The sequence below is a fragment of the Plectropomus leopardus genome, chromosome 22 (genome assembly GCF_026936395.1).
Source record: "Plectropomus leopardus strain MGB_pleo_1.0 chromosome 22, ASM2693639v1, whole genome shotgun sequence".
Taxonomy (NCBI): domain Eukaryota; kingdom Metazoa; phylum Chordata; class Actinopteri; order Perciformes; family Serranidae; genus Plectropomus; species Plectropomus leopardus.
Window position 1 is genome coordinate 859,533 of NC_142197.1, and position 12,417 is coordinate 871,949.

The 12,417-nt window shown below is 39.8% G+C and overlaps 1 protein-coding gene across 1 annotated transcript; it reads right to left on the reverse strand.

Annotated features, from left to right (window-relative positions):
• Window positions 1-233: 233 nt before the first annotated feature.
• proser2 (proline and serine rich 2) lies at window positions 234-10,760 on the reverse strand. Its single transcript, XM_042510967.2, has 4 exons — window positions 10,636-10,760; window positions 7,828-8,007; window positions 5,519-5,801; window positions 234-4,911 (listed from the first exon to the last, which is right to left on the reverse strand). Exons 2-4 carry the CDS (start codon window positions 7,924-7,926, stop codon window positions 3,428-3,430), a joined length of 1,866 nt encoding a protein of 621 aa, XP_042366901.2. The 5' UTR covers window positions 7,927-8,007; window positions 10,636-10,760; the 3' UTR covers window positions 234-3,427.
• Between the last annotated feature and the right edge of the window lie 1,657 nt (window positions 10,761-12,417).

Sequence of the window (12,417 nt, forward strand, 5' to 3'; positions counted from 1 at the left end):
GTGATCAATTGTGCAGTAAAATGTTTCCTGTCAGTGAGTAAAAAACAGCCCTGTGCAAAGTAAACAGACCTTTAAGTGTAAAACCAGTGTGATGCCCCTTTAAGTCTCCAAACACACCTTTAAAACCTGTAAGTTTCCCCTCAGGTGAAATATTCCACCGCCGGGCCGATCACTGATCAGCACGCGTTCACTCTTCACAGCTCATAACAAAAAAACAACATGAGACCGAAACCTATCATTATTCTGTTTAATGACAAAAACTTAACATTACATACATATTTATTTAGCAGAGTTCATATTTATTTATACAGTTTACAGCAGCCTCTTCACCACATGCACTCTTAAATCCCCAGAGTGTGCACGTCTGTGTGCACGTCTGTGTGCACAAACACGTCCTCATGAAGCAGAGTGTCCTTATATAAAGTGTCTGTCTGTCTGTCTGTCTGTCTGTCTGTCTGTCTGTCTGTCTGTCTGTCTGCACCATGAGATACTTCAACACGCCTGCAGCTGAACTGCAGAGAAACCGGAGTCTGTAAACAAATATTCACAAAAACCCAACATTCACACGAGCACCGTGTGACACAAAATATACTTCAAAAGTTACTGTAGGTGAACTACAGAGAACCGGAGTCTTTACGGGGTTCCCACAGTCATGGAAGAATCGTTGAAAGTTTTGGAAAAGTCACTGAATTATTAACCTTTTGAAACCCAAGAGAACTAGTTTGATTTCCTTTAAAAATCAGAATAAGTTAATAAGCAACCTATGAAAAAAAAATAGCAAGGAAATTAGTAAAAAGTACAAAAAAATTTGCTGAAAATTTTGAAAAAAAAGAAAAGAAAAATAAACAATATACAACAAAAACCAAGAGGGAAATAATTTTCTAAATCTACTTATTTCTCGCGATTTGTTGGACATTTCTTTTTATGTTGCTCATCACCTTTTTCTGCATGTTTCAACAGAAGAAATTGTGAAAGTTGTCTGAACATAGAACAAGAAAAAAGATGATGTCAACAGTTTTGTGTGTATCGAAATAATAACAAATAATAATAAATAATATCAGCTATAGTGATCGTGGCTAACCTTCCAATTACCGTAAAATAATAGTAATTTGAATAAAGTTTGAATGTGACATGTTTGAAAAATGCCAGGCAAATGGGGCAAGAAAAAAAATGTTATGAATATTTTGAAATTCCATCCATGAAAATCTGTGGGAACCCTGTTTTTATAACACTCACACACACACTCACACACACACACTGATGCAGATCCAACAGTTGAATAAAACACAGAAAGTCGTCGACAAACAGCTCGACGAGGACAGAAGCACACAGGCGAGATCCGGGTGTATTTCGGGACTCTCTGTGGTTTTTAGTGCTTGTGTTTTGTACAATGCGCGCCCATCCCTAAAGAGCCGTTTCAAAGTACTCCCTCTGCGTAGTAAAAAAGTAAAAGTCGTGCCCACAAAGTCATTCCACAGTCTGTGGTTTGGTGTGGGAGGCTCGAGTAAAAATATCCTGTAGCTCACATTTACATTTTTCTACACAGCTCTGTGGCATTGTTATTCCACCGATATTCACTGTAGATTTACACAATAAAACAGATGCATCCTCTACTCTTCGCTTTCATAAATCTGCGTAAAACTTTTCTGCTCTTCACAACATAATTTAGTCATTTCAGAAGTAATAAAAGTGCACTAAAAGAAAAGTGCCTTCAACTTTGTTCTTGACCCAAAGTGCTGACAGAAAAAAACCCCCAAAAAATTCACTGCTGAAAAAAAAAAAAAAAAGCCCAAAGTCCGTTAACAAACCAGTAAAAGTCTCCCGTTTAACTTCACAGCCTGTGTACGAACATGAATTCACTCTGCTGATATCTGATAGGAGGAAGGTGACACTGTTGAACAAATATAATATAATATAACTCACACTGAGACTGAGTCTTTACGGAGTATTTTCAAAACATATTTTAAAGATTTAAAATTCAATTTGCAGCACAAAGATTGTAATTTTTGACACCTAAATTACTTTCATGCTTAATTAGCTGCTCATTAACTGTAGATTGCAGTTGTTGCAGCTAAAAACAAATATTTTTATCAGGGCCTGATCAGCCTCCTCAGGGGCCCAGGGTCAAAACTGAGCTTTGGGCCCCCACCGACCCCCCCGGTTTCACATCATTTCCTTAGAAACAATCCTGCTTTAGATGAAGTCTGTAGTGTTTGTGGCAACTTTAAGCACAAATTTATTTTAAAACTTAATAAAAGTTTTAAAACCTATAATAATAATTTTGACACAAGGCCATGACCAAGATAGGCCTCGAAATCTGCCAAAAATAAATGTGGAACCTTATAACTTTTTCATTTAAATTCATATAATTCTTTGGGAAATAACCAAACAAATGTGCAAATTATAAAATTACCACAAATCAGGTGTCACATGGGGGGCTTTGGGGCCCCTGAAGGCCTGGATGCCCAATTTTGTTTTTTTAAAAACCCGATAAAAAATCCCAGTAAACATCTATTTAACTGTCAAACTCAGTCCCATTTCCAAAAAGCATCCTAAAGTTGTATCTTGCTGAAAGTACGCCACACTGCCTCTACCATCTACGATGGTACCGCTCCATATGTTTGCATCCACAAGTTTTCAGAAAACGTGCACAAATATGGTAGAAGTGAACACCGAGTATAGACCAAAAGGAAAAAGAAGTAAACACAGTAATATTTTCACTAGGCTCGTCTGTATCGGCCTGTCCATGATGTCAAACAAGACACACCAAAAAAGAAAAAAAAAAAATAGGCATTCTCGTCTACTGCAGAGCCATGTACACAGCTCTGCTCTACTGGCAATAAGCATGGAGTGTATCACATTTCAGGTGATTTTCCCATGTTTAAAAGAGAAATTAAAAAAACGTGCTAATTTTGGTGGAAAATGGGTAAAGGTCACCAGTGGGAGTCTTTTCATGGGATTTATCAACAATAACAACAATTCACAAAATATCCAACCTTTTTCTTTAAGATGTTTTCATAAATGAGGCCCAGTTTTCACAACCAGCCTGACACCAAAAGTTATTAGATTCCCGTGTGAAGACGATGCTTCTCTTTGCAGATTCAGTTTGTTCCAAAATATCTTGTGCGGAGGTATACGGCGTCTTGAGTTGGAGGCAAAGTAAAGCAGTTCATCTGCCTAAAAGCAGTCATCTCCCTATTGTGTTTGATCGCAATTTCGAAAATATTGCTAAAGTTATGCGCAAATCTGTAATGGAAACCCACCTAATGTCGAGTGTGCAGCAGCTGCAGAGCGTCACACTCGTTTGTCAGTTTTTTTTTACGGCCAGGAAGTGAAGAACTGGCTGTGCAGGTCTGTCCTGTGTTTGAGTACGTCTCTTTTCAGCCACACCAGAGATTCAGACTGAAGAATTCATGTCCACAGTTTATCAAGAGTCTTTCAGGAGCCCTAGCTTCCTTAGCGCCTCCCTACGCGATTCATCTGTCGCTCCCCGTCCAGAAAACTGCACGGTGATGCCTTGGGGACGAAACAGGGAGGTAGATCTGCGCTTGTGTTCATGGAGCGCCGGTTTCTGGGGAGCTACAGCGCCGTGGTAGGAGTGACGAGGAGGTCTTGGGGCCGGGGTTGGAGCCGGGGCTTTGACGCTCTTTGTAAGGCTTTCTGACGGGCGGTGTACCCCGGCGGACGGGTTAATTGTTCGACTCTTTACTCCGTAACTGCGAATCTCAATGTGTTGCGGTTCCGATTTGGCGGGCAAGGAATGACTCTTGTCAATATGGGAGCTAAGGATATCGGGAAGGTCGCTCCTGGTCACGACCACAGGAGCAGGAGTCATGACTTTGGTCTTTCCTCCGTAGTGGTTAAACTCGCTGGGGTTAGCCAGCGCAGGTGGGAGGGTTTTGGGTTCAGGGCTGGCTGGAAAAGTTGCAGGTTCGCTCCGGGAGGAAAGCGAAGGGTTGACCATGATAGATTTCCCTCCGTAGCTGTTAAATTCCACCAAGGTGACTTCAGGTGGAGGAGAGAAAGATGGCTTGTTTTCCAAAGGAGGTGAAGAGTAGCTGCTCTGTGTGACCGCCGGAGGCGAGGGACTCGGCTCAAGGTTCCCGTCTTCGTACCTTTTTAGGGAATCTGTCGGCAGAATCTCTGGTTTTCGGTCAATCGGGCTCTGAAGAGGCGCTGTGACATTGGCTTCTGGCACTCTGATGCTGGTTTCTGCTGTTGGGGGATCACTGGCCTCCAGAGGTTTGGCGCTGGTTTCTGCAGCTGTGAGAGAATCCAGAGAGGAGCTGTTTGGGTCGGCGAGGAGCAATACGCCCCCAGACATGGCTCGGTTCCTGCTCAGGCCCAGCTTAGACAAAGCCTCCATCCTGGATTTGTCTGGTGACGGGTCCTTGAAGGAAATGCTTCGAGTGGGAGCGTTTCGAGCCTTCTCCTCCACGGGTGGCTGAAGGTTTTCCTGCAGCAGAGGGTGTGACGTTCCCGTTAGGTTTGCCAGCATCTGCGCCCGCCGCTCCTGGATGCTCACGTTGGCCAGTGGCTGGTTCTGGTGCTCTTTGTTGCCGAGGATCACGTTGATGTTAGCAGGAAAGCGGGTAGGCTTGGCCAAGGTAGGAGGACCCTGTTTACTGTGGGGATCGCTGCTGTGGCTCACTGGCTTGTCGGACTCAAGGCTGCAGCGGCGGAGGAATGTGGAGGGATGGAGGTTCGACATTCCACCTGCCTGGTTCTCTGCTATCTGCTGGGCGATCAGGACCGGGGTGGGGATGCATCCCGGAGGATGGTAGGACGACTGGCTGTCTGTCGGCCCAAAGCTTGGAAGGGGAGCGTTGTACTCAGAAGGCAAGCTGTCCGGATCACGCCTCGGCTTCACCTCAAAGTGTCTTTCGGGGTTCTGCACCATACTCTGAAAATCTGTGAGAAACAAAATGCAAAGTTTAGATCTGGGAAAAGGTACAAGATTTCTGGACTGTTGCAGGCACTAGGCGGGTTTCCATTCAGTCATATTCTATGACTTCTCTCATGATGTAACGCGACTTTCCTCAAGCGATAACATCCCAGTAACCATGGCGATGGAAACATTAGCAGATTTATTTGTACTGCAGCGGCTCAATAAAGCTGACCTAATATCACTGTAATTTCTTTGTCTCATATCAGAGTTAAGAAGATCTCGGTCTCTTACACACATACAGTCGTGTTTTGTAGAACGTCACGTGACTTTGTTGTACTTTTTCTTCTTCTTTGGGTTTAATGGCGGTTGGCATCCAATTTGGCACACTTTGAGGGTTAATGGAAACCCATCTACTGAAGTAATTTGGGGGTTTTAGCAACCTGGTGGCACTATGATACAACTGAAAACGTACCACGGTGAGTATTTAACAAACTGCTATCTCAGCACGAGAAATGTATTCCTGGTCAGTGCCAAAGAGGACTTTGTGGTTCTCTGACGCCTAAATTTCTTTTAAAAAATTCCAGACTCTGACTACAAACCTGCACACAAGAACAAACTGCTGTACGGTACCTGGAGTGGTGGGACTGAAGTTCGGCTCTTTGGTCTGCACCAAGTCCGGTTCTGGGCGGACCAGGTAAATAATGTCCTGGTCTTTGGGACTAGGAGATCTGCCCAGGAGGGAGGACACAAGGGCGCTCGTGGTTTGGCGTCCGTCGACTGTCGCAGGCGGCTTCACCTGCCGGGGCCTCCGGTCGTTCTCCTCCAGACTGTCCTCCAACGAGTCGATGGTCTCCTCGAAGAACTGGATACACTCCTGCTCCTCCTGGCTCAGGAACTTGAGTGCATCATCTTCCTGTTGAGACAAAGGGACGGCACGACATTTAGTTTAAAGTAAGATTTTTTTACATTTTTTTGAAAAACATTTTTCATTATCTTTCCCTTCGTCGGAGGCTGTTAAGTTACAGGAAAATGACCTGAAAGTAAGCAACAAATTTGACAAGTAAAGAAAAGCAAAAACATTAAAATGACCTGAAAAAAGTGCTAAAAAAAAAAAAAGAAAAATAACAATAAATAAATATTTTATTTTGTAGAATATCTCTTGATGTTTAATGATTAAATTTATAAATGAAGTTTTCTGGACATTTTTCCCTAGTTTTTGGAAAATATTGTATATTAATTTCTTTTCTCTTCATTAAGGGAGCGCCGTGTTGAAGCGCTCCTCTGTGACTCTCATACAGTAGTCGAGTGTACAGACCGAACACAGGCCGGTTTGTTCCTCCAGACGGCTTTCCCACCCTAAATTTAGCTCAGACGGCCCTTTCTCTCTCCTCTCTGCTTCACCTCCGCACAGAGCGGCCTCTGATAATAACACAAAAAGATATCAAATAACCACACGTTTTATTGTCCTGCTTAACTTTGAGGCCTTTTTTCAGATCTGATAAAGATCGAGGACGCTTTTTCAAGCCGAATCACACGGCTGAAGGGAACGGGTAATCCTCTGTGACAACGATGAAACGGCTCAGGACGGAGGTTATTTATGTAGCTCAGCTGCATCAGGAGGAACTCAGCTGTCGAGCCTTTTCTGAAACGTCCCTAAGTCATATTTCAATATTCAGTCTAATCCTGTTCTGAATTCATTTTTTAACTAATATATATTTTTAAAGCTGTCATATAGTGTTGAAAAAGAACTGATAAGAAGTACTGATGGTCGTTTCAGAGAATGTTTGGTCTTTAAAATTGGCCTCAAAGTCCTGGAAAAGTCCTGGAAAAGTCCTGGAAAAGTCCTGGAAACAGCAGAGAGTTTGGCGATGAGGAGTTTTGCTGTCAGACTGTGTTTGACTACAATTAGAGAAGCAGCAGACTGAAGGAAGCTGCTCGTTTGGTTTATTTCAAGGTGATGACCTTCAGCCGGCGGTTTGTTGCTGACATCAGTGTTGACAGCGAGGTTAAAGCTTGTTTTGACTTTGGAGACGGACACAGAGACACCTGCAGCAGCAGCCAACAGAAACCAGCAGAGATAAACGGTGGAGCCGGTTTCAGCCGCTCTCGCCGCCGTCTATTGTGGCGAAGCAGCTCAGGAGCTACAAAACTGCGGCCCGACCGGTCGGTCGTGTTGTGCCTCTGTGATGAATGTCATCCCCGAGGCACGGCGAGGGATCAGGCTGCCGGGCAGGTGTAATTTCTCAGCGTCTGTCATGAGTGGCTGCTTTGTGTCAACACGGCTCAGAGACAATAATCAGCTGTTCATCCGATACGCTGCCGTGTTTACCGTTTTGAGGAAACAAAAGAACGTGAACGAGACGGAGCTGCAGCTCACAGGACGCCCAGCTGTAATTACACCAACCTGCGTCCACACAAAAAACGTTTACTCTGGTGTTTGAGGACATTTCTAAGATTTAGGACAATTCTAGGATTTTGAGACATTTCTAGGAAATTTAGGGCATTTGTTGTATTTGAGGACATTTCCAGGATTTGAGGATATTGCTATGATTTGAGGACAATTCTCAGACTCCTAGGATTTTGGGAAATTTCTAGGATTTTAGGACATTTCAGTGGTTTGAGGACAATTCTCGGACTTAAGGACATTTCTAAGATTTTAGAATGTTTCTAAGATTTAGGATGTTCATAGGATTTTATGACATTATGATGTGACGTAAAAGTATTTACATGTAATTTTACTGCATGGCTGGTTTTACAGTTGTTTTATCTGGAAAAATATTTTCTTATTTTATGTTTGAATATGTCGTTTTATTTTTTCTGTAATATTTGAACGAGGCTGCTGCAGAGCTCAGAGGACATCAAGTATCAAGTTTTCTGCAAAGTGACATAAAAGCACAAGAGGATCTCGAATCTGGTGTTTTTTTATTTCAGATACTCACGCTCGGCCTGGAGCTTCGGCCTGCGCCCCCGTTAACCCCGTAGTGGAGCTGAGGGTTCCCCTGCAGACGGAGGTCCATGGTGCGAGGGTCAGAGGTCATCGGGACATCTCACTGAGGGTCCACAATCACATGATGTGTCGCTCCGAAAAATCATAGAATAATCGTCTTTTGTACGAGAGTCTGCAGACACAGAGAGAGACGTCCAACAGCGTCAGCTGACAGTCCAAAGTCAAGGTCAGAGCGGTCAAATCCCAGTTTAAATACTTGTAATTACTATAATACTATATATATAAACTATACAATAAATAATACATTATGGTAATACTATGTAAGCTCAGTCCAGTGGTTCCCAAACCAGGGCTCGGGCCCCTCCAGAGGATCACCAGATAAATCTGAGAAGCTGTTTTGGCAACAACTGAACGGAAAATTACTCAAAATAAGCAAGAAATTAGTAAAAAAAAAAGTACCAGAAAATTACCTGAGAATTTTTTTTTTTTTTTTTTAAAAAACAAGCAAATTAACAAAAATAAACAAAAAAAAAGTCATAGCGAAAAAATGACCTGAAAATCTGAAAAAAAAAGAAATAAGATTTTAACAACAACAACAACAACAACAATAATAATAATAATAATATTTTAAAATCATCATTTGAAATATATAATTTTAATAATTATATACAGAGTTTTCTGGAGATTTTTCCCTGTATATATATATATATATATATATATATATATATATATATATGTATAGAGATTTTGAAAGAAATCACGCCAGTAATTTTCTAATTTCTTGCGAGTTGTGAAACATTTATGACTAAGTAGCTCGTTGCCTTTTTCTGTGTTCTTTGAAAGAAATCTCCGATGTGCTCGAAGTTCAAAGGCTGAAATGCTCGTGAAAGGCATCAAAAAGCAGCTGGAGAAATGTTGGATCAGGTTTCAAGGGGTTAAAAAGTGCTGGAGTCGAGGAATGTTTGGTAGAAAATGAAAAATTCTCAAGTACAATTACCAAAAAGTGAGGAAATGTAGTCAGTTACTTTCCGCCTGTTGCTGCTGTAAACTTGGTGACGGCGCAGAGACACACCTGAGGGACCAGTTCACCTGGAACAGGAAGCTGTAAAACCAGCTCCTGAAGCCGAAACCAGCGCGCACATTCCTCCATGATGCTGCTGCGATAAAAAAACTTCACAAGAACAAGAATCAAATAGTTCCTGGTTGATGTTTGGAGCCAAAAACTGAGCCGACAAGAAAAACAGTTTAGCTGTAAAAGCAGAAATCCTGCTGATGCTGAGACGATGCCGCTCGAGCCCAAAACTGCGGCTCCAAACTCCAGTTTTTATCAGTTTTTTAACTTTCTGTCTGACTCAAAAACAACAACAACAAATCTGTCTTTTTTCTTATGTTTCAGTGTTTTTGGGTTATTAAAGCACCAGCAGAACCAGGTTACATTTACCAAGAACACATGGGTAACATATGATTCATTTATTAATTTAAAAAAATGATTTTTTAATTTTTGCTGTGTTATTTACACAAACTCACGGGCCTATGTGGCCATTTTAATGGCAAAATAATATTACCTTTTCCGGAGCCTTTCTTTTGGGTTAAGAAAAGGTTTTTTTTCTGTCCAGTGTTTTTGTTATTTTCAAGATTTTTTTTGTTTATTTTGACCCAGTTTTTCTGCACAATTATCAAATTTAAAAAAGGAGCAGCAGAAAATCTTTGCTGCACAAAACGACGTGCATGTGACATTCACAACTGCAAAAGATGTGTCTGATTTTATAGTGAATGAATGTGTTTGTTGGGATGCGTGTCTTTGCTCTGGAAAGTTTGACTTCTTCAGACGTCTAAACAGCATCCAAATTAAACAATATGAGAAAGTTTTTAAAAAAGGGGGGAAAAGAGATATGTTGAGGACTTTTGTTAGGTTAAAGGGTCAAAAATCACCTAATTTATATATTTTTTAAAATCTGTGCACACCGTGCCATCATAGGACAATAAAAACGCTTCATCATTCATGCTATCTCACCTTTTAACCCTTAAAAACCCGAAGCAATGTCACTTTTCTTGTGCTGCTTTCAGATACCTTTTATGAATATTTAATCCTTTGAGTCTTGAGCCAAGTGGTTTGATTTATTTCAAAAATATTGGAAAAAAAGGCAATGAGCAACTGAGAAATGTTCTGGGGATTTCAAGAAATTTTCAGATTTAGAAAAATGTTTTTTTTAAAGCTTTTCTATTTTTCAGATAATTTCCCCGTACTTCTTATTTAAGCCTTGCAAAAATGTTTTGGTCATTTCTTCTTTCATTGTTCATGACCTACTTGTCTTTTTTATTTTAATTAAATCAAGACAATTTTGTCAGGGTTCAAAGGGTTAATCAATCAGAAATCTTTTTTTCTTCTTTTTTTTACAGGTCTTCCATATTGACACAGATGTCTAAATTCTGTATATTTGCACTTTGGAACATGTGAAATAAGACAGTATATTTGCTGTGTCCTAAAAAATACTCTCTTTAATTCTACTTCTTTTATATATTACAAAAAAAATCATGTAAATAAAAAACAGTTGAAACTACCAGTCCATCCATATATTCAGCTGTATTTTACTACATTGCAGTATTTTTTCCAGTGTATTTATCCATGTATATTAAAACTGTGACATAAATATATCACAGTTGATTATTATAAAAATTATAAAGTGACATTTCCTATTTTGAAGTAAAAAAAAAAAACCCTCCATAATCCACTTTACACCTTAACAAAAAAAAAGCGAGTAAAATGAACTTGTTGAAGTATTTGTACACACTGACTCACCTTACAGCTCCTCGGATGGTTCATCATAAAGTCGGACAGAGAAAAAACATCAACATTTATCTCTGAAAATTTTCACTCAAAGAATTTCTCCTCAGACGTCCAACTGCTGCGCTGCGCTCCGTGTGCGTAAAAACACCACGGCGGCGCGTTACGCACCACTTTAAACCGCGAGGAGGCTCCGCCCACCGCCGGCAGGAGCGCGTGTATGTGAGTGTGTGTGTGTGTGTGTGTGTGTGTGTGTGTGTGTGTGTGTGTGTGTGTGTGTGTGTGTGTGTGTGTTCAGGTGTGACACAGAGGAGAGTTATGAGTTTCAGTGGGAGAGGTTCAGGAGCAGTGGGATTATTTTAGTTTTACCTGTTTGACTATTTTTACTAGAAGGACATCCGGGTGGAAAGTAATCGAGTACATTTTGTAGGGGGGGCGGAGTTGTTTGGCACGCAGCTATTTTATGGTGTTTTAAAAGTTTGATTTGATTTGATCTGATTTCTATTTATTTCGAACATGTAAAAAGGAAATAAAGAAAATATTGCACAAAACTTAAAGCAAAATAAATGTCTAAATACAAAATAACTCGCTTCACGAATTCGAAAAGGAGTGAGAAGAAGTAAACTGCAGTAATTTTATTCATTTTTAGATTTATTTTTAATTGAGGTACTGTTATTTTAATACTTTCACCTCTTTCCAGAAAATGATTCAACCAGAAAGTTTACGTATCTTTTCATTAGTTAATTAAGATAAAGTTACGATCACATAACGAGACTAACAAAGTTCACACAGTGTTGAGACATCAGAGGAAGTTTTTTATTCAGTGAATAAGAACAGTTGACTTCTCACTCGTGACTTGTTTGTTTTGAGCGCCGCCTGCTGGCTGCAGCCGCATTACTTCATACTGAGTACACACTGGTCAATACTGCAGTATATTCTGCAGTATATGCTGCAGTATATACTGCAGTATATACCGTAGATACAGTATTTAAGCCCACTTACAGGCAATTTTCAGAAATGAGAAATATGTTATTGAGCTGCAAAGGAAAACTGAAACATGTCACAGTTGCTCTTTGCTGTAAATGGGCAAAAAATAATATTAAAAAATCCGAAGTATGCAATGAAAAATGTGAGTTATGCTTCAATGTCAAACAAAATATATAACTAAGCCTATGAAAAATACAGTTAATAAGAGAAAAACAAGATGTTGCTGAACTGACTTACTTTTGCCTTTAAAATCTCAATTATTATTATATTTATGTTCAGGACATTTAACTGTCGAACACACTGGTCCCCAAACTGAGGGTGCAGACCCCCACCAGCAGTTCCCAAAGTAAAAAAATTGCCAAAAATGTATTAATGAAAAAGAAAAAAAGAAAAAATGTACGGGGAAAAAAATCTCCCACTTTAAAAAAAAAAAAAATCACCAAAAATTGTCAAAGAAAGAAAAAGTGCCAAAAAGTTATAAAGAAAAAAAAGCCAAAAATTTGCTGGCATGCACAGAAAATCGCCCAAAAAATTAAATAAAAAACAATCTTATCTTATCTTATCCTAACCCAATTTGTAGAGAAAAATATAATATTTTTTGAGGATTTTCAAGAAAAAAAACTGTTTTGAAGGAAAAATGCCAAAAAGTTTTAAGGGAAAAAAAATGCCAATTTTTAAAAAAATAAAATAAAATTGCCAAAATGTTCACAAAATAATCACAAATATCAAAATAAAAAAAGATTGCCCAAAATGTTAAAAGAAAGAAAAACATTGCAAAGAAATAATAAATAAAAAATAAATTACCATTTT